Source organism: Parus major, chromosome 5 (assembly GCF_001522545.3).
Source record: "Parus major isolate Abel chromosome 5, Parus_major1.1, whole genome shotgun sequence".
Classification (NCBI taxonomy): Eukaryota; Metazoa; Chordata; class Aves; order Passeriformes; family Paridae; genus Parus; species Parus major.
The window spans coordinates 25,373,170-25,392,638 of NC_031774.1; the positions used below are offsets into that span (position 1 = coordinate 25,373,170).

A 19,469-nucleotide genomic window follows, 5' to 3' on the forward strand; every position below is an offset into this window, starting at 1 on the left:
TGCACAGATATGTGACAGCATCTGCCAGCTCTAGCTTTTGGAGAAATACCAAATGAAACATTTCAGTTATTAACATAACTATGTTGTCTAGATGCCACAACTTCACATTTATATGCACTGGAAAATGACACAGCCCCAAAAGAAATTTGTATTCCAAGAAGAGCAGTTTTTATTTCTCTGGAATAAAATGTATTTTAAGTATTTGTGCAAATTCACTTCCTTCTTCTTCTTTTGCTCTTCACAGTATAACAAGCTCCACAGATTTTGCCCCTCACTGCCTGCCACGGGCTTGCTGCTGAGATTGCTGGAACACGACAGAAAATCTTTCTGTTCTCACCATGTACTAAAAGCCTGAATTACCAGATTTAAAAACCTCCACTTAAAGCATGTAAGCAAGTCCAAGCTATATGTCGAGATGGAGAAGAATAAGGTTTGATTTGACTTAATTCTGATAAAAGTAAATACTAGAAACAATAATTAAAATAATCATAAATTTGCTTTAGCAAAGTAAGTAAGTGTTCTTGATACCATGACTATATAAAGTTCACAGAAATGTTTTACTATGCTTCATTTCAGTAAAAGTGGTAAGAAGGTATCATACTATAACCACACAAAGAATAAAACTCACTAAAGTTGTTTATAAAAAGAAAACATACGTTTTTTCTATCATACTGACATCCCTGTATTATTGACATCTGTCCTCACCATCTATATGCAAATTTCTAATGTTGAATGTATTTAAAATTTCCTTCCCTCCCCATACTGCATACTGTCTCCTTGGCACAAGAATACAGTTATCTGCTATTGGAAATATATATGGGAAAAACACAGAGACAAAACCGATGTTTTTCTGATAACTGCTATGTTTGCTTCTTCACACCTATTTCTTCCTTCAAAATGCACAATATTGATCCCTACCCTGTAAGTATTCGGTGTTAGACCCGAATCTACACCCATACAACATCATCATTTAAATATTTTACTTATGAAATATTTGTCTGAAAGCAGCTCTGAAACTTTCCATAGTTTCACTGCTAGAAACTTTGCTGGGATATCCAGATTTGATGTGCTGTGGATATTAAATTCCCTTTGTTTCCCTCAGGAAAGGGCGGTAGCTCTCCTTTTCTAAGAGGGGAAAAAAGTGATTTCTTTCTACATACTTAAATACTTTGGCTTTTGAAAACAAGCCTTACTTTTAAAGTTACAAACCCAGGAATTTAACATTTAGAAATACACCATAATTTGACAAGTAAGGAAATGAAAACAGTGAAACAGAAAAGAACTGAGGAAAACTACACTGAGGATTTTTTCCAGGTCCCAGACTGACTACAGAATCACAGAATTGACTAGGTTGGAAAAGACCTTTGAGACCATCAAGTCCAACCTAGCTGAGAAGAAAACCAGCTCTTGGCTCTGAAGTCTCCAATCTTCAAAGTGCTGAGCACTATGGCCCAATCATGCAAAGTCTGTAAGCAGCTGTATGCTGTGTTAACAACAGCACTCTAATGGTTAAAATGAAACGCTGGTTAAGTGCTCGATTAGAGCAGAGTCCTTATATTCACTGGATCAAGCTGCAGCTGCAGCCTTGGTCACAGCAGAACACAAGTAGCTTTCTCATTGTCTTGCAAGTCATCTTTAGGGAGTTGGAACATGGCAGGATCCATGCAAAAAGAAATCCACGTGGCTTGGTTAAACACAACTTGGATCTTCTGTTTGCAAATGTTCCTAGAATGGAATGCAAATCTTCACCACTCTCCTCCCAGATCCAAAGGATGCAATGTTGACGGCGATAGATGGAGATCCGGCACGCTCTGTGTTTCTGTGAGTTGAGGCTGTGGTGTGAGCTGCTATGTTTGTCACAAGGTTGTCAGGGCATACGCTTCTGACAGTGCATGTTTCCTGGGAAGGCCTCAAAGCAGATCTTTTCCAATGGCTAGAAAGCAACCCTGAGCAGCAGACAGGGTTCACTGATAGAGAGAGGCCAGCCCCAATCTCCACAGGGTGAAAGGGTGGACCAGCTCTGTCTGAATCAAGAGTTCTGATAAAGATTTTTGGATTTGGGCTTCTTCTAAATTCTCTTACCACCTGGATAGGCATAGCAGTCCAAGGAGTGGCAAATACCAGGGTGATTTTGGAAACCTTGTGGTGAGCAGGTGTTAGACCATCACACGGAGTCTTCCTAAACTCTGGCCTAGATGAAGGGTAATTCTGAAAGACAATCAACTCTGGACTTAAATCCTTGTTCATGATCTCATTCCCACTAGCTGAATTTTCTCTTCCAGTCAGCACAGCTGGGGACAGCCATACATCTCTGGATAAAGTCTGCTGGGGAAGGCCAGAATGCTTGGAGGAAGTCACATGAAATCTTGTGATTTGAAGGGCTGATGACCCACCTGAAGGGAAACCTTGCTTTGGTTTCTGGGATCGTGTTGGAAGACCAGAGGGAGTTTCAGGCACCTTTTCTAATTGTGGCATGAGCAGACTTGAATGAGCATGACTGCTTCCATGGGAACCTGCTGGAAAAGGCTTTATCATCAAGCTGCACGTTGAAATGTAAAGCTTCATTGAAGAGTGGAGGTCTGACAATTGGACATTGCACTGGCTACAGCCTTGTTGGGCTGGCAGTGAATCACAAGGTTCCAGAGATGCATGCAGATTTTTCCTGTGGATCACAGAAGCAGCTGGAACAGCAGACAGATCAACGTTTAGGCGTGATGTCCAGCTTGATGGAGCTTTGCAGGAAAGAACATCTGAAGGCAAAGATAGAGCAAGCTTCAAGGGATCGCTTTTTCCAGGGGAAATACAATGAACACTTTTTTCTCCTTCTGAATATTGCTTGTAAGATGCAGGTGTTGACTGAGTGCCAGACCTCTCATATCCATGTCCCCAGGGATCCTTGCAAGCACTGGAACATGTGGATGTCTCATCAGAAGGACTGACACAGTGATTAGTGCTCCCAAAATCTCTCCTCTGGTCTGTGTGTGCCAGGATGACATCTAGCCTTGAACAGTAAGACACACTGCTGGGTGGTGAGATGGCATTTCCTGGAGCAAGCTTGGCGACTGATTGACCAGTAGGAGGATGCCAAGCTGGCACTGACATCTTTTGAAAAGGCCTGACCTGCACAGAAGATTCAAAAGGAGGAGGTGGGGTCGTTCTACAGGAAGAGAGCAGCACTTCCACAGTGGAGACGTAGGTTGCAGATGAAGGTTTGCAGCGATGGTCCCTGTATGACATTCTGAAGCTTAGTCCTAAATGATGCAAAATTCAAAGACACAGAAGCTTGCTTTTCCCCCTGTGCTTAAAACCAAGTCCTAATCCTTTTCCCTTTGGCACTGGAAATTTCCATTCTTCCTCTGAAGCAAAGGAATGAGAGATGAATAAACATTCTCCAGGAAGAAAAATATGAACAAAAAAAATCCACATTCAAAATAAAAAATCTCAGCTCTTCTAAAACTGCTACCACCTCTTGTCATATCTGCAAAGCGATATGAGTGTGGGACGGGCTGGAAGATAAATTAGGGAGCATACGGCTCTGCTCCCTGAGTGTTCTGACAGTGAGACTGCAGACAGAGTAGGAGGGAGCCAAAAGTGCCTGCCAGAGACAGCCTGCAGACTTGCTGTTATTTCATCTGTGAAAAAAAGCAAAGCAACTAACCTGAGCAATGGATCTGCTGCTGTGAAAAGATCAGAACAGAGCAGACAGTATTGGACACAGTTTCTGCTCAAAGCAAAAATAAGCTTTTTCCTTCTTTCCCTTTTTCAGCTGTTAATTGTCTGGGCTCTGCATGACGAGATGTCAGTTTGCAGCTCTTACAAGAGACTCCTACAGAAGTTCCATCTCCATTCCACAACTGCATTCATTAAAAAAAATAAATATATATATGTTTGCCTAATTTTCTTCACATGTGCTCTATTTTCTTTAGCACAGAACAATGGTAGATGATATTCTACAGAAATCCTTTGAAGGTTTAAATAACTTGGATGTAATATAAGATGCTGGCTTAAAGTCAAACCTGTCACAGTGGCACAGACAGTGAATGAACTAGCAATTCTCAGCAGTAGTTTATAGTTTAAAATACTCCTCTGTTGCCTTCTCCCTTCCCCTGTTTCTTGCTTCTGGTCTATGGCATATGAAGTACTGGCAAAATAGGATTGAAAAATCATTACATGCTTCCTTACACAGACATATTACAGACATAAAAAATGAAATGCACGTAACCGAGCCTTGACTCAAACGCAGAGAAGAAACACAAAGGGTGGAGAGATTGCTTCTATTTGTTTGCCTGATAGGAATCTTTCTTAAAAGTGTGTTTCCTTTTGTCCTTTCTGAAAGCAGAAAATGATGAAATTCCCATTGGGAAAATGGTTTGAGAGTCTTCAGCTGACACCCTGGCTGAGTTTTTTTTTAAAACATGTTTGAAAAACTGCTTTCCTATCATGCTGCTTGTCTGTATCACTACGCAGCCACATTTAAACTCTATGTAGTAGTAACAGAGTTCAATCCAAGACAAATAGATTTCTCTTCCAAGAGTTCTTCAGCTGCAGAAACATGAAACAAAAGTATTGGCTAAGGAACATCAGTCCACTGTCAAACTGTTTATTCTGATCTACAAGGCAGATGGTGGCAGCTGCAAAAGCCAGCTTGACTGTAAAGTGTGGTCTGTGTGAAGAGACAGCCGAGTATCCGCTCTTTACTGTTCCACCTTCTGGATGCTTAGTGTCAGCAAGGAAAACTGACACCAGACTCCTTGGAAGTTCATAGAGAGGATACTATGGGAAAAAGATTCTGAAAGCAGAACTGCACTTCATGGTCCTCCAGGTCATAACCTTTTTTCTCTGACTTTGTTTTGGCTGAAGAAACTTGAGGTTTCTGATCCCATCAGGAGAATTTACCTAGCCTCCGATGAACACCCACCACTTTTGTGGCAGCCTAAGTCACACTGCCTATGGCAATGGCAAATTCATCTGAACTGAGAAGTAATATGAAGTGCCATTTACCTGTAGAGAAAGTGCTGGGGGCATACCAGAAATGCCAAGTGCGTTAACTTTTCATATATGTGTAATACAGACTTTTGCAACCAGGTCTCACAACAGAGGGGCGAAAAAATCATCTACCCACAATAGCTTCCTACACATTTACCCCTGCATTACATCAAAGCAGATGCTGCAGTGATAGTGCCTCTGTGTGTTGGCTGACATCAATTTAATGAAAAGAGAAAAAATGCAGTGGCCAAACTTTTATAGAGTTTACATTTTCCCTGATAAGCTCCTGTGCAGGAGCTTAACAATGGTGTACCACTGCTTGGTAGGGAATTGTGATAGATATAATGCAAATCATGTCATTTGCTATATTAGCAACAAATAGTGGGCAGAACTATGTAATATTTTACTCCAGAAACCACAACCTAGGTGAAACTCTGCTTCATGTCACAAACTCCAGAATGCAGGTCACACTTACCGAAAGAACCGATTATAAGGAATTATGCAAACATACATTTCCTTCAAGGAAGGAGTAGCAGAAAGCTCCAGGACTGTGTGCCACAAAGGGTTAAGTATCCCTGCATGTCACAGCTCAGAATCAGTTTCCAAAAGGATTTAGTGCCAGTGGCAAAGCGCTGGTGGAAAACAGAGCTCAGGGCAAAATGAGAGCCATAATATTTTGCTGTCAGTGGTCTTGGAGAATTATTTTTCCTTAATGAAAAATGACCCAGAGGTGCAACGTCCTCCAGTGTGGTGTCAATCCTTCAGTTTGGCAGCTTGCAACCCATGGATGTGGTTTGCATGCCAAATCCCTGCACAATTGCAGCAATCTATCAGTTCATGAATTTGTAGAGGGAGTGCACTCTGTTTTGTAATAGCAAATGCCAGACCTTGAACTGGAACCTTTTTTAAGAGTTACATGAATCAAAGAAAGTGCAAGAAAGACAAAATATAACTCAAAAATGGTGAAAAAAAATCTATTTCAAGAGCTGCAAAATGCTGATAATAAGATCATCCTTCGGACTCTTTGCATTGATTATATATGCCCTCGTTTTTCATGAGAGGGCCTTTTTCACTAGCTTGTTTTTCTCAATCACATAAAACAGAAGTTAATACTCCTCATAAATTCTTTCATTGTTGTTCTACACACTCCTATCAATGCCCTTGCAGAACTGAGAAGTCAATTTACTTTACTGTATTAACTCACACTGCTGACATCCATTTTCCACTAGTTACATTTTCCCAGCATAACTCTCAGCCTGAGGTGAGAATTCCAGCAACACCTGCAAAGCAAACTCCCTTCAAACACTCTTTACAATTTCCTTTCTCTTTGAATCCTACAAAATTTGTCAGTGCCTAAGCAGCTGGCATACTGAGATCTGTTTGTAAAATGGACTAATATCAGACTCTTGTCTCCCTCTTCTGTCATGATGCTCACATGTTCCCTCCTAAGTATATTTGTGAATCATCTTTCAGGTAAGGATCATCTCTTTGTTTCTGTTCCACACCTAAGCCCCATGAGAAAGGAGAGCTTCTTGCACATTGCAGTTTCCAAATGATACCACAACACAAACAATACCAATAAAAGAGGCTGTCTTGTCTGTACACAGGCACAAGGATTTCAAGCTGTAGGTGAACAGTAGTGCCTTTTTTAGTTTGAAAGGGTTTACATGCTTGAAGAGTTTTAACTGCTATATCAAGTTTATAATTTGCTTACCTCCTGTGAGTTCAGGAGCATGTCAAGGTGATCCCAATCCTTGTAGAACATTTGTTCTTGGTGTATTTTTTCCAGCCACTCTTTCTTCTGTCTCCATGCATTGTATACATTTTTCTTTTCTTCCAACAAAGCCTGTAGCTTCTGCTGAATCTGAACAAAATTTCCAATTAAAAACTTGTATTGGTCTTTATATCCCATCATCTGGCTAAATTGAGAGGAGAAAGAATTAAGTGGAGTGGTGGATAATGCCTTTAAATTGCAACAAAATTATTAAACAGAAAGAAAAGTAGAACGAATTTTTTGTACTGTTTGGGTAGAGAGATAATCAGAGGTACCTCATTTCTGCAACAGAGGAGTGCTTCTTACAGCATATACAACAGTCCAAACCAAAAGCAAAGGAAGATTACTGTTTCTCTAGTGTGGCTTCTAGAATCAGATCCTAATTCTTCATTATCTTTAAGCATTAAGAGTGCTATCATAGCACTTCAAATTTTCATGTGACAGATACTGAAATATAAATTATCAACATAGCATGTTCTTCTAGTCAGTAAATCCATGCCACAAGGTTAGAATTAACATAACTTCAGCTTTAAAGCATTGTATATCCACAGGTTTTCTCTGAAAGATTTTTCCTACCTTTTTCTATGGGCAAAAGGACTTTACAGTCAGCAAGATTTCTAGTTACCATAGTCATACTGTGCAATATTCAGCAAATTTTCAGGAAATAGCTTGGTGAGATGGGACAGGAACTTGCACAAACTCTGCATTTTTCTGCAGTTATTCAAGAGACATGTTAATGAATTGTCAGGGGAGAAATGAGCTGGTAGGTACTGGAAAATAAATAAATTATGTGAGAATCTTAGAAGCCATTTGTCTTGAGTAAACTGACATTTTGATTTAAATCCTTCATTTCCAAGGAGTATATTTTACTTGTGCAATTTTTTACTACAGAAAATGCTTCAATCTGCCTTTAAACTCTCTCATATGTGTGAGTGTTTTCATTCTTTGGTTGACAGGTTTTTGTCCAGACTGTTCTGGTGTGCATATACCACTGTAATACAAAGCATAGCATTTGTGTGAAAATCAAGTTTGGGAAGTCAGTATAATTGACTCCATGGTTCAGAACATGGTGAACTTCATGAAAAAGTCCAGTTTTGCTGCAGGGGACCTTCAGGAGATGCCTCCACACATCTGCTGCTGAGGTTAGGAATGGAACAGATGTTTTTGTGCCCAAGATAGGTAACATGCTGAGGCAGATGTAGGTCATGGGCACAGACAAGTGAGTGTACACGTTTTTGTATCTCACAGTGTGATACAATATAGAATCATAGCCACATTGGGGTCCAGTGCTAAATATGTATGACTGAACTCAGAGGAGTTTCAATTACCTCTTTTGATGGCATCTCCTCATCTTGCAAGAGGGACTGTCCTAGCTGTACAACATGACCATACTTCTCTTCTCGTGCTTCGATCTCTGCCAGTAGCTGTTGATGCTGGGTGAGTCTCAGGCTGCTGGTAGATATGTCCCGAATAGACTCCTTGGCTCTCATTTCCCTTATTATTTCTGCTGTCCATAAGAAATAGTCCCACACCTGGAACCCAAGAAAACATGAAAATTGAGGTTAGGGCTCAAGCTTAGGTTAGCAGGCAGTAAAATCTTGGTCTGACTTTTCAACTTTAGGTGAAAAATGGGTAATAAAATCATAGATAAATAAAATATTTCATTAGTTCTTGCAGTACTTCTATGAATTTTATAAAGGTGGATAACACAACTGCAGGAATTACTATATACTGTGTTAGATGGTTTGTAGTGTCATAATCATAAACAAACTTGTATCATATCAGTGACAACATGATATCATTTATTGCCCTTTAATCCATCTTTCTTAAAGTATTTTCTAATGTTATTCCTTCATAAAGGATAAAGCAGTATTGTCCTACATTTCTGTGAAGGCTTTGGCTAATACAAGTCTGTCTGAAAATTAGGCTATGCACATATTCTAAAATGAGAGCGAGAATTTTCAGGTGAAAAACAAATGCACTCTAATAGAAGTGGGAAAAGGTTTAATCACAGGTCATAAGAAATTGCATAAGCATATCAAGTATACAGATTCAGCTCTTGGTTTGTGGAACTACAGGACTGAGATTGGGAAGAACAAATATGTCATGCTAGTTCATTTTCAAAATCTGATGAACCAGTAACTATATATGCAATAACAAAATGTCTGAAGGAATTATGAGCATGAAAATGCTAAAACAAATCCCTGAGGATTATTTTTTAACTGTGATTGAAGAAAACTGTGCAAGTAAAACCAGTTTCATGTTCTTTGTATGTCTTTTTCTCCGTTTGATTCTATACCTTCAACAGTCACTTACTTTAGGATTCTTATTCTTAGTCGAATCTGCAGTAGGAGTTTTGCTCTTATGTGCCAGTTGGTAAAAACTAGGACTGTGAGGGATATACAAGGGATTATATATGATGATTAAATTTTTTTATAGTTTAACTATGTCTGGATTAGTTGATTCAATTTTTAGATAGCAAATGGTCTTTCAGGTTTATAAAATGTATTTTAAAATATTACTGTTTATAGTAAGTGCTGAAGAAACATTCTATTTTATTGAAGAAAAGTAAAAACTGTCTCTTTTAAATGGTTGCTGGCTTTTTCACTGAAGGAAACTATGTAATGGAAATAGATTCTTGGCTTGTCCATTTTACCCATAGATTTTTGTTTGTATCATCAAAATCTTGTAAAGACAGCCAGGAAAAAAGTTCAGAAAAGCACCACAAAATTAAAACTGGCAAATTTGGGGTCCTGACTTAAAGCTTTAAAGCCAAGACACTGCTTTTTAAAAGCCAAGTGAACACAACTACTAAATGACTCTTTAAAAAGAGTGTGGTCCTTTTAAAGGGGCCTGTGGTAGTGCACACGTGTTGGCATAATTTCCATTTGTAGAACTAATTAATTCACACAGCTGGATGTCACTGTAGACACTGACATTGCACTTGGCACTGCAAATGTCTAAAACTCCCTGAGATTTTGAGCAAATCACTAGGAAAAAAATCTATAAGCCTCAGGATATATAATGCAATGGAACAAGTCAAGAGCCAGTAAGAGGTGACTAGACTGCCAGCAATATTTAAGGATAGAGTGGACATCAGTCTGCAGGAACCTCCTAAGCAAAGCCCGACTCTGATCATGGAGATCCCAGCATAAACTTCAGAATAAGAGCCTCAGATCATTCAGAAATACATTCAGTCTGTGTCTACACTCACCTTCCTTGACAAAGTTCCCTGGAGGATCTGAAGCCCTCTGCTGTGCTGTGTGTTAGTCAAGACCAGCTCTGCTATTTAATCACATTAAAATTGTACGTGATAGGGTGTAAGGAGATACACTAGATGATTGTGCAGAATTCTCATTTTATGGAAATTGGTTATTTTGTTTCACTTAATCTGTGCATTTTTTTTTAATCAAAAAGTCCTGTGGACCGCATATAAACAATATAATAAAAAAAGTACTGTGAACAGCTGGGACTAACATTAAGTTTGTGCACCCCTTGGCATAGCTGAAAGAGGAAAGGTAGCAAAGTTGCCTCTTTGCATTCAGCAGTTTGGGTGATATTCTGCAGCAAAGCTGCTCTAACCTACTCTAGAGTTTCTGAAATTCTTAGTTATTAGCCATGGCTGCATGATCCTGCCTTGTCCCATCTGGGCAGGAAGACAGGCTTACCAAATTGCAGAAACAGCTCTTCACTTCTTCAGGAATTATTGTCAGGAAAGGAGGTGAAAATTGAGAGGACTGGGAATACTTTTTGCCATCAAAGAGACAGAGAGCTGCCTGAGGCATATTCCCGTCTAGACATGTCACTGAGAGTATGGTCACATGGCTTTGTCATTTTGTTTTATGATGTTAAGGGTCATGAAGATCAAAGGACGCATTGGCAGAGCGAGAAATGAGCTATAGATTTGTCATTCAGATCACAGGATGCATCACACATTTCAGACAAAATTCAAACCAAAGGTGTTTTACATCATTCCAGCAATAAAAATTAGAATAACACTCCTACAGGATGGGGACAACATTTTCTATCTGAAGTCAAAATCTAAATTTATGATGTAAGCTATGAAGTAGATCAATAAAGAAGTGAACTCTGAGTGACTACATTTTAATGGTCAAATCCACCAAGATCCACCTCCTGATGAAGATGCCTCCAGGCTGAAGACTTCAAGAATCTAATATATAGAAGAATAGATTGCATTCTAAAGAATGCATTCTAAAAGTTTGCCTTGTTCTTCCCATCAGTCCTAGATACTGTTAGAAAGACAGTGGATAAATGAACTTTTCACCTACATCAGTAGAATCACACTCATTTTCCCCATCAACAGTTCTGCACATGATAATAGAACTTGTAACAGTTAAAAAACAAACCAAGAAAACCCTCAAAAACCCCAAACTGCCATAAACATCCTTTAACTCTATAATACCTTTTTTTAATAAAAGATAACAGGTAATGCTGATTTAAGCACTTATGAGAGACAATTGGATTAATTGAATGTACAGATGCCTCTCATGCTAAAAAAAAAACCCCAAACATGTACACTCTGTTGTGGTCTTGATTCCAGATCACAACCCTAAGACAAACTTGCAGCAAGTTTTCTCCAGGTGGATACTCTGGACCCTCTCTGCTTCCCACTAAAAATAGAAGAAAAATGTGAACTAACAGGGGTATCTTGAATTGACACAATAGTTACACTTGAAACAGTTCAAGAATAAAAGAATGTAAATGTATTCCTGAGAAACTACATTAGCAACTCACTTCATGATATAATGGGATACTCTTGCTGGTTTAGCACCTGCAGTGCTTGCAGCAATCTACTGATCTGCAGTGGTCAAGTGAAGGCTCTTGTAGCTCAAGTGTTTTCATTGAGACTACTGACATTTGCAAAGTATTCCATGGCAAATCACAGCTCAGTGAGCTGCTGATTTCTTTGGAGACAAAGCTACGGTGCATGCTTGCTTATGATGTAATGCTGATATATCCATGTCACAGTTTGAGCAGCTTGAGAGGTTAGTGCAAAAATCGGCGAGTGATATTTGATATAGTCCATGAGGTAAGTTAACCAAGGGTTATTGCAGGCCCTGAGAGAGAGATAAACTTCTATGTATTATAAATGGGAGAGTAACATCTCTTTCTGTCCCTCTTACTCAGTGGAAATTGCAAAGTCTTTGAAAAGATTATTGCTTCTCCCACAAAGCAGTGACCGCTTCTGACAGCTGACAATGATTCCTTACACCTCTGGATGGAAGCTTCTATTCTTACAGAAGATAAAAAAACCTTATCCAATTAAAAAATTCCTTATCCTCTAACACCTTTCTAAACATCAATGACCACTAAATGCTTGATTGATAACACAGAGAGCACTTGCAGCCTTTTCCAGCTTGGAAGTGCATCTGTGGTTCTCACCCACTGCAGGCAACCTTCCCCCGAGTAGTGAGGGACAAGGGGCAGAAGTGCTTACATGTGCCTGAAACTCATAAAGCTTGTAGGCTTGTTCCAGGAGTCTCCTGCGCTGTCCCACTTTGGACTTCAGGCCCTTCCAGTTGGTCACTATTGCCTGCTGCTTTGCCTTCAGGTCTTCCACTTGCTTCTTGGAGCAGTGGGGCAGCACGTCATCTGCAGAGTGGATCAGCTCCTGCAGCTGTACACAGAAGGTGAAAGAAGAGGGTAAGAAGGAGAGCATCATGGAGATCCTGCTAATATTAGAAAAGTTCTGATAAGGGCTATCTTTTCTGTACATGAAAATACAATTCAAACAAGGTTTTCTGGCTTAACTTTTCTCATATTAAACAAAAACTTCTATAATGTCTGTTCTATGGCGTAATAGTGACATCCAGTGTTTGCCAAGGCTCATCACAACAGCGATTTTTCAGAGGCAGATTTTGTTTTCCCTTTTTACTACATCATTTATTATATGATAATGAAAGTAGTATCATAATTGCTATTATAATGCAAGTAACAGCCAACCATTCCCTTCTTTCTTCATTGACCATATAGCTTAACTGTGATTACATTCTCTTCATGCATGTCTCATGCTTTTTTACCCTTAAAAGTAATGACAAGTTGATAGGATCAGTTCTAATGTTACTGCCCCAAGGTCAAAATATTTGAGGCCACTGATAAGTAATACTGGGATAATCTCAGTAATCTCAGTATAACTCATGCTGCTTTACACTGTATATATTATTGTATACTATTACATGTATTAAACAAAGGAGTGAAAACTCGTACTAGTTTTATTGGTTTGTTGAAGACAATCAAGTCTCCCATATACAAGGTAGCTGTTCTCATGAACTAAAATTTTTTAATATTTATATTGTGAGCACCATCCTTTTTCCTCACAGTTCAATTTGTATCAATATTAATTTTCTCTGCACATAAAACTCATTCTGGATTTTTCCTTGTAATCACTTGGAACACTTTGAGGAAGACAATAAGAAAGTCAAAAAGCCTGGAAAAATACTACATTTCAAACCATGATCAAAAACATCCCTGTGAATCACTTCAACGGTCAGTAGTTATTACAGTATGTGCCTTATTTGAAAAGTAGTTATTACCTATTTTTATTATCACTGCCGCCAGACCCTGAATATATAAAAAACCCCAGAAAACTAAGGAAAATCCCTAGAAATTTCCAGGCTTTCTGTGAGAGATGGCAATAATTTGGTTCACAGTACCAAATTATTATTATTATGCTTATTTTGGAAACTTGAACTTTGGCTACACGTTGAAGTCCACAAATGGCTGTCTTTACCTGCTGCTCATTCCCAGAGAGCTCGTGCTCCAAAGCCACATGGTTCCGGAGCTGGGTCTGCACACCTCTCATGTCCTTAGCAACATCATCTGCAATACTTTTGGACTTCTCCTAGAAGGAAGAATCAGAGAAAGCTTTGGCTTTTTCCCACTTCCAAGCAAAACTCACAACAAGCCTACATTAAATAATATTGGGTACTGTAACTCATACTGCACACTTGAGGACATTCTGAGTTACTCAACTATGATAGTTAAAAGGAAGCCAGAAAAATGTCTCTTAATAACTCACTTCTAAATATCCTAATGGCTAAACTATTCAAATGAACTGTTAGAAATGAAGGTTTGTGTCTTTCCTTGATCAAACAATACAAGAAAATATTTTACAGGCTTTGTGTTGGGAATCAATCTTGAACACCTACTGCAGTGACAGTGAATCCTTAAAGCAGCATTAACAAGCAACACTTTGAGCCAATTCTTTGAGATACAGGTGGTCTTCCTGTGAACAATCTTTAGATAAAATTTTGGTTATAGTTGCACAAAAAAGATAACTGTAAAGATAAGAGAAATCGAGGGACCATTACATGGTAATGTTAAAAAAAGTAAACTTTTTTAATTCAGCAAAGGCTCTGAAGGAATTTAGTTGTTACCCAGACATGCATTGGAAATGCATGCAAAAATAAAAGGCATTTCAGCAGGACAATAGCACTGTCACTAAAATTATTAGAAATTTGTTCCAGGTCAGTTTAGGGAAAATCAGCAGAATATTTCTTACTGTTGAAGAACTGCATTTCTGCAACAGAATCACAGTCTAGTTTGGGATATCTGGAGCTAGTGATTTAAGCAAGATCTTCAGTACTATTTTCCTGTGAGAACAGGCTTCCTCTGACAGGCTTCTGACTAGGGTACACAGGAAAGGATGAACAAGATGACTGCTCTCCTTCCTTGGTGTGAAGCTATTAACAAGATGCAATGCAATGCAAAGAGGGTACAGTGGTTGCCTAGACCAAACTCAGCATGGGGCTAAACCAACAGATGGTGTTTGAAGTGTTTCTGACTTGTCACTCTCTCAGCATTAACTGCTTCATCGTTGAAGTTAAATAAGCACCAGGTTCTGAAAATCCCAGCTGGTAAATGGTGAAATATTATGTTGGATTTTCTCTTTGTGGCAGTGGATGAAAACAGGAATAACATGGTTGAATAGGGCAGCCTCTGCCAGCACAAACAGAAAATTCACCGCATGTAACCAAACAAAGCCCTGTTGCCTTGCAAAACCCCTTGGATCTCTGCCTCCTGTAAACATCTGCATTAGGGAAACCACACCTCTCATTACAGCAAGGATGTGGTTTCTCAGTGAAATTCTTCAGGATGTTCAGATGAACCAGATGCTGAAGACTTTTTGGAGGACTTCTCCCCCTAGTTTTCTTGCTGGGACTGCTTGAAATTATTGCCACTACTGGGCACTGGAATGAGAGGAGAAGATTTTTGGCTCAGCTTTTCACATCAGGCCACATGCTTGCCTGACAGCCTTCCAGACTAATGGTCACTGTAATCCAAACAAATGCCTTTTCCACAGGAGAGTTCTTCAGCACACATAAAACTGCAACAGTGTACAAAGAACCACCATGGTAAGGCAGTAGTTTCTTGGGCCTGCTGACTGCAAACATCACTGTATGCATTGTATTGTGAGGCACCTTAATTAAAGCCATGATCTTCTCACCTTTTCCCACAGATCAGCAGCTCCAGCTCCACCTGGTTTCACCAATGGTTCTCATAAAGTAACCAGTCAAGTGTCTAAGGACTACCCAGGACTTTTTTTTTTTAATGCTATTAATCACACTGGCTTTTAACTGAGAAATTTTTATGTAATCAGTAAGAATGTTGAGAATCATAAGAATATTCCATAGAAAAAGCTGAAATAAAGTTTGCATTATATGAGATTTTCATATTAATTTTTACCTCAATATGGGCCAGAGCATCTGTCAGATCTTGGTAACACTTGTGAATAGCCTCAGCAGCTCTCAGCCGCTCACCTCGTAATCTGGTCATTTCCAACAGTTCCTCCCAAGAGTTCCTTCAAGGTAGAATGGGGAAAAGAACCATGTAAAACATCTAAACTAGGAATAAAGGAGACCAACAGTCTGAAGAAAGACTGAAAACAAAACCTATTCTTGCTTAGAAATCTTAGTCTTTGAATGCCTATTCTTTTTAATTCCTGCCTTTAAATTCTGTTGGGGTGATTCTCTGAATGGCAGCATGTCTCTCACCCTACTCTGTCCTCCTGTCTGCTCCAGGAACTTAAATAAATGGTCCTATTTAAGAGTTACCCCCTCAATTGCACGTATCAGGTTTTATGTGCAGTACTTGGAGCATAAAATCATAGAGTATCCTGAGTTGTAAAGACCCACAGGAATCACTGAAGTCCAACTCCTGGCCCTGCACAGAAGACTCCAAGAATCACACCATACATCTGAAAGCCTTATCCAAACACTTCCTGAATCTGTCAGGGTGATGTGACCACTTCCCTGGGGAGCCTGTTCCAGTGCCCAAACACCCTCTGCGTGAAAAACATTTTCCTAATATCCAATCTAAACCTCCCCTGACACAAGTTCAGGCCATTCCCTTGGGTCTTGTCACTGGTCATCACAGAGCAGAGACCAGTGTCTGCCCCTCCTCTTCACCTCACAAGGAAGTTGGAGACTGCAATGAGGTCTCCCCTCAGTTTCCTCTTCTCCAGGCTGAACAGACCAAGTGACCTCAGCTGCTGCTCATACGGCTTCCCCTCAAGGCCCTTCATCATCCTCGTGGCCCTCCTTCTGACACTCTCTAACAGCTTAATGTCTTTCTTATATTGTGGTGACCACAATTGCCTGCAGACACACTTCTCTTTCCGGCCAGTTTGGGCTGATGCCAGAACTAAGAAGCTCAGAGCATCTCAATGTTATTCTGCAGAACAGTTGTGGGATTCAAACTCAAAAATAAGAAGCAATTAAAAGCATCGAAACTCTGAGCTTTTCAGCTGGTGATCCCATTCCAAAGGGCAAAGGAAGTTCACCTTTGTAAAGCACCTCCAAAGCAATTTACAAGAACTCAAAACAGCAAGTAGATGATGTTTATTTTTAAATGAGGCTGGAAGCAGCTCTGTATCTGTGTCAAACCACGCAGTTTGCAATTAGAGAATCAGGAGGTCATACCTTATCCTTTCCTAGTTTCTTGTTAGTTCCTCCTCCTCGAGAGCAAATAGAAAGGACGAAGCATTTTAGACCTAACACAAGGCTCCTACCTTAGTTGTTTCTGCATCTGCCGAATTTCCCAGGACTCAGAATACCCTTGGTTCAGCAAGTTGTCTGCCAGCTGCTGGAAAGCCACAACTCTTTTCCCAGCTGCTTCCAACTGGTGTCGGAATGTGTCATATTTGGCATAAAGTTGCTTTAGAAGGGAAAACAAGGATAATGAGAAAACCCCTTCTGAGTGCCCTCTTTTTCCAAACATACCTGCTCATCTATCAGAACACAGCCAAAAACCAGGTAATAAGCTGATAATACGTAGAGATGGAGAAACTGCAGAGAATGACTGGATTCTACATTCAAAGACTATGAGGAGCTTCAAACTCTTAGCAAAACATGAGGTTTCTGATGCAGATGGGAGGCAGAAACATTATTACTGGGGATAGAAACAAACATTCTATGTACAATGAATTTCAGTTATAAAATTATGTGTTTTTTACTTAATGAATGCAAATGTGCATTCAGTACTGTAAATGGATAATGTAGTCTGATTTTAAGATTCAGGACACAAGCTATTTGGAAATAAATCATAGAAATGAAGATCCTGAATGGCTACTCTGTCTTTTAAGTTTTCAAGGACAGCCTTAGTACCTGTTTACAGTCTCACTACATACAGTTTATTTGATTTTTTTATGTTACTCAAAAAACTCACCAAAACATGTTCATAGTCATTTCCATAGTCTTCAGAGCTGGCTGTTTGCTTCTGCTGAGTGATCCAGTCTTCCAGATCTTCATATTCTCGTAGAAACTCATGCAAGACAAGAGTTTCATCAAGCTTCTTCCCTCTGTTGGGGGAAGGAGACAAGACAATATAATTAATAATATAAGAGAAGGGCAATCAGTAACTTTCTTCCAATGAATCCCCCAAACCTCTCACCATCAAGACTCATTCTCTGTAACAAAAGAGATGACTATTCCTCAGATTTGGAAATTATGATTGAAGGATGACAGCTGCCAGCCAGGTCATGCTCATCTCATTAGGTGAATTTCCCAGAAGAGCGCTGTGCCTGTCTGAGCTCCTTCTCTGCTCTGTTTTTGATTTTGGTTGGGGTTTGTTGTTATTGCTTTTGCTGGGTTTTTTTTATTTCCACGAGAAAGAATACCCTTTATTTTTTTCCAGATCTGTCCTGATCTGTCTTTCTAAAGATAATTGAATTGCTTGTGAAAATGAGAAGGAAATATTTCCTGAGCATCAGGAAAGCAGATGCTATGAAAGCCTTTGGATGTAATTCTCATATTGCCTGTTTGGCAGAATTGCTCCAACCTGTTACGTATTTCCAATGGTCTAGATTGTTTTATAATTCAGCCAGACACGTTACAGGGCTTCCACAGCAAGGAAAAAAAATTAAAAAAGCCAAATTTTCCATCTTCTAGCCTGACATTGTGTAAATATTCCAGGAAAGAAGAATCTGGCTTCCAAATTTGAGTCACGAATGTTCATCACAGGAGATGCAATTTGTTAAAAGTCCAGCCCAAGGAGAATGCAGATCAGAGGTGCAAACCAGAGCACCAATAATGTACCACAAGACTCAGGTTAACATTTGGAGGAATGAAAACAAAACATTTCTGTGTTCAACACACAGAAGTATTTTGATATTTCTAGAAAGGTTTGTATTTTTTTATATGATGTATTTATATTTTTTATATATATATTCTAGAAATGAATGGTTTTTTTAATCTGCCTGCAGAGCCCTCTTCTTCTTCTGAGTGACATTTCTGTGGGGGAAAAATCTAAGTTCAGACATTTTTTTCCTTTCTGGAAACAAACTAGAAGTGTTAAAACCCTTTGTACAAGCCAACTGTCCTGTGTTAAATATCTTGCTGTAATAATAACTGAAAGAAAGTGAAACTAAAAGTAAATTATTAATTCAAGAATAGAAGCCTTCCTATACTAGCACAGTCACTAGGCATATGAATAAGTGTATCCATTATTGTCTCCCCTACAATATGTAAAAAATCAAGTAATTTTCAAGTATCATTAAGGGAACATTCTAAAAATATTTTTTCCTATTGATAGCAGATTCTAAATATCACAAACACAAGCCAGAATCTGGCACCTCAAGTCACTTTACATGAGGATGATTAAAGGTAAAGAGGAAATTTGTAGGTGTCAAATCCTTAAGATTTAGCTAAACTCCTTGAATAAATGGTGGGTGTCTTGTTTAGTAAAATGAAAAGCTCATAAATACACAGAATTATAATATAGAAACAAGCAATTTCCTAAATATAATTGAAAAGAGATGAGATAATATAATTTAATTATAAAATTATAAAAGTAAAATAAAATTAATAACAACAACAACATTATAATTAATAACTAATTTATAATATAATGAATATAAATTCTGGTGGAGTAGCTGGACATGCCTTTTATGGATTTCAGTGGGCTTTGAATCTAATCTAGGATCCAAGGGGGAGTTCTGGTTTATACCTTGCAGCTGCTAGCTTCTCTAACTCCTGGAGTCTTGAATGAACTTGTTCCTTTGGTGCATCAATCTCAATATACTGGATGGAGCCCACAAGAGGAAGAGTTTGGGCACTTTCACTCAGTTCTTTCAACAAGTCTTGATAAATGGCAATCTCATGCTCCAGTGCCTGACAAAGAAAAACAGTGAGTTGAGAGTCATTTGTCTGAGATAGACACTCTTTGTGAACAGCCCAGGGTGTAGTGATTG

At 39.1% G+C, this 19,469-nt stretch overlaps 1 protein-coding gene across 6 annotated transcripts in view; it reads right to left on the reverse strand.

The window, feature by feature from the left end:
- SPTBN5 (spectrin beta, non-erythrocytic 5) overlaps positions 1-19,469 on the reverse strand; it is a 95,285-nt gene that overhangs the window by 42,510 nt on the left and 33,306 nt on the right. For all 6 annotated transcript variants that reach the window (XR_004497846.1, XM_033515024.1, XM_033515023.1 and 3 more), the window contains 8 exons: positions 19,226-19,389; positions 17,447-17,579; positions 16,791-16,936; positions 15,467-15,581; positions 13,512-13,622; positions 12,219-12,398; positions 8,089-8,292; positions 6,701-6,850 (listed from right to left, as the gene is read on the reverse strand). Coding sequence is in view for 5 of the 6 variants with exons in the window: in XM_033515024.1 (XP_033370915.1) it covers positions 6,701-6,850; positions 8,089-8,292; positions 12,219-12,398; positions 13,512-13,622; positions 15,467-15,581; positions 16,791-16,936; positions 17,447-17,579; positions 19,226-19,389 (1,203 nt within the window). In the remaining variant the exon portion in view is untranslated. The remainder of the gene's footprint in view (positions 1-6,700; positions 6,851-8,088; positions 8,293-12,218; positions 12,399-13,511; positions 13,623-15,466; positions 15,582-16,790; positions 16,937-17,446; positions 17,580-19,225; positions 19,390-19,469) is intronic.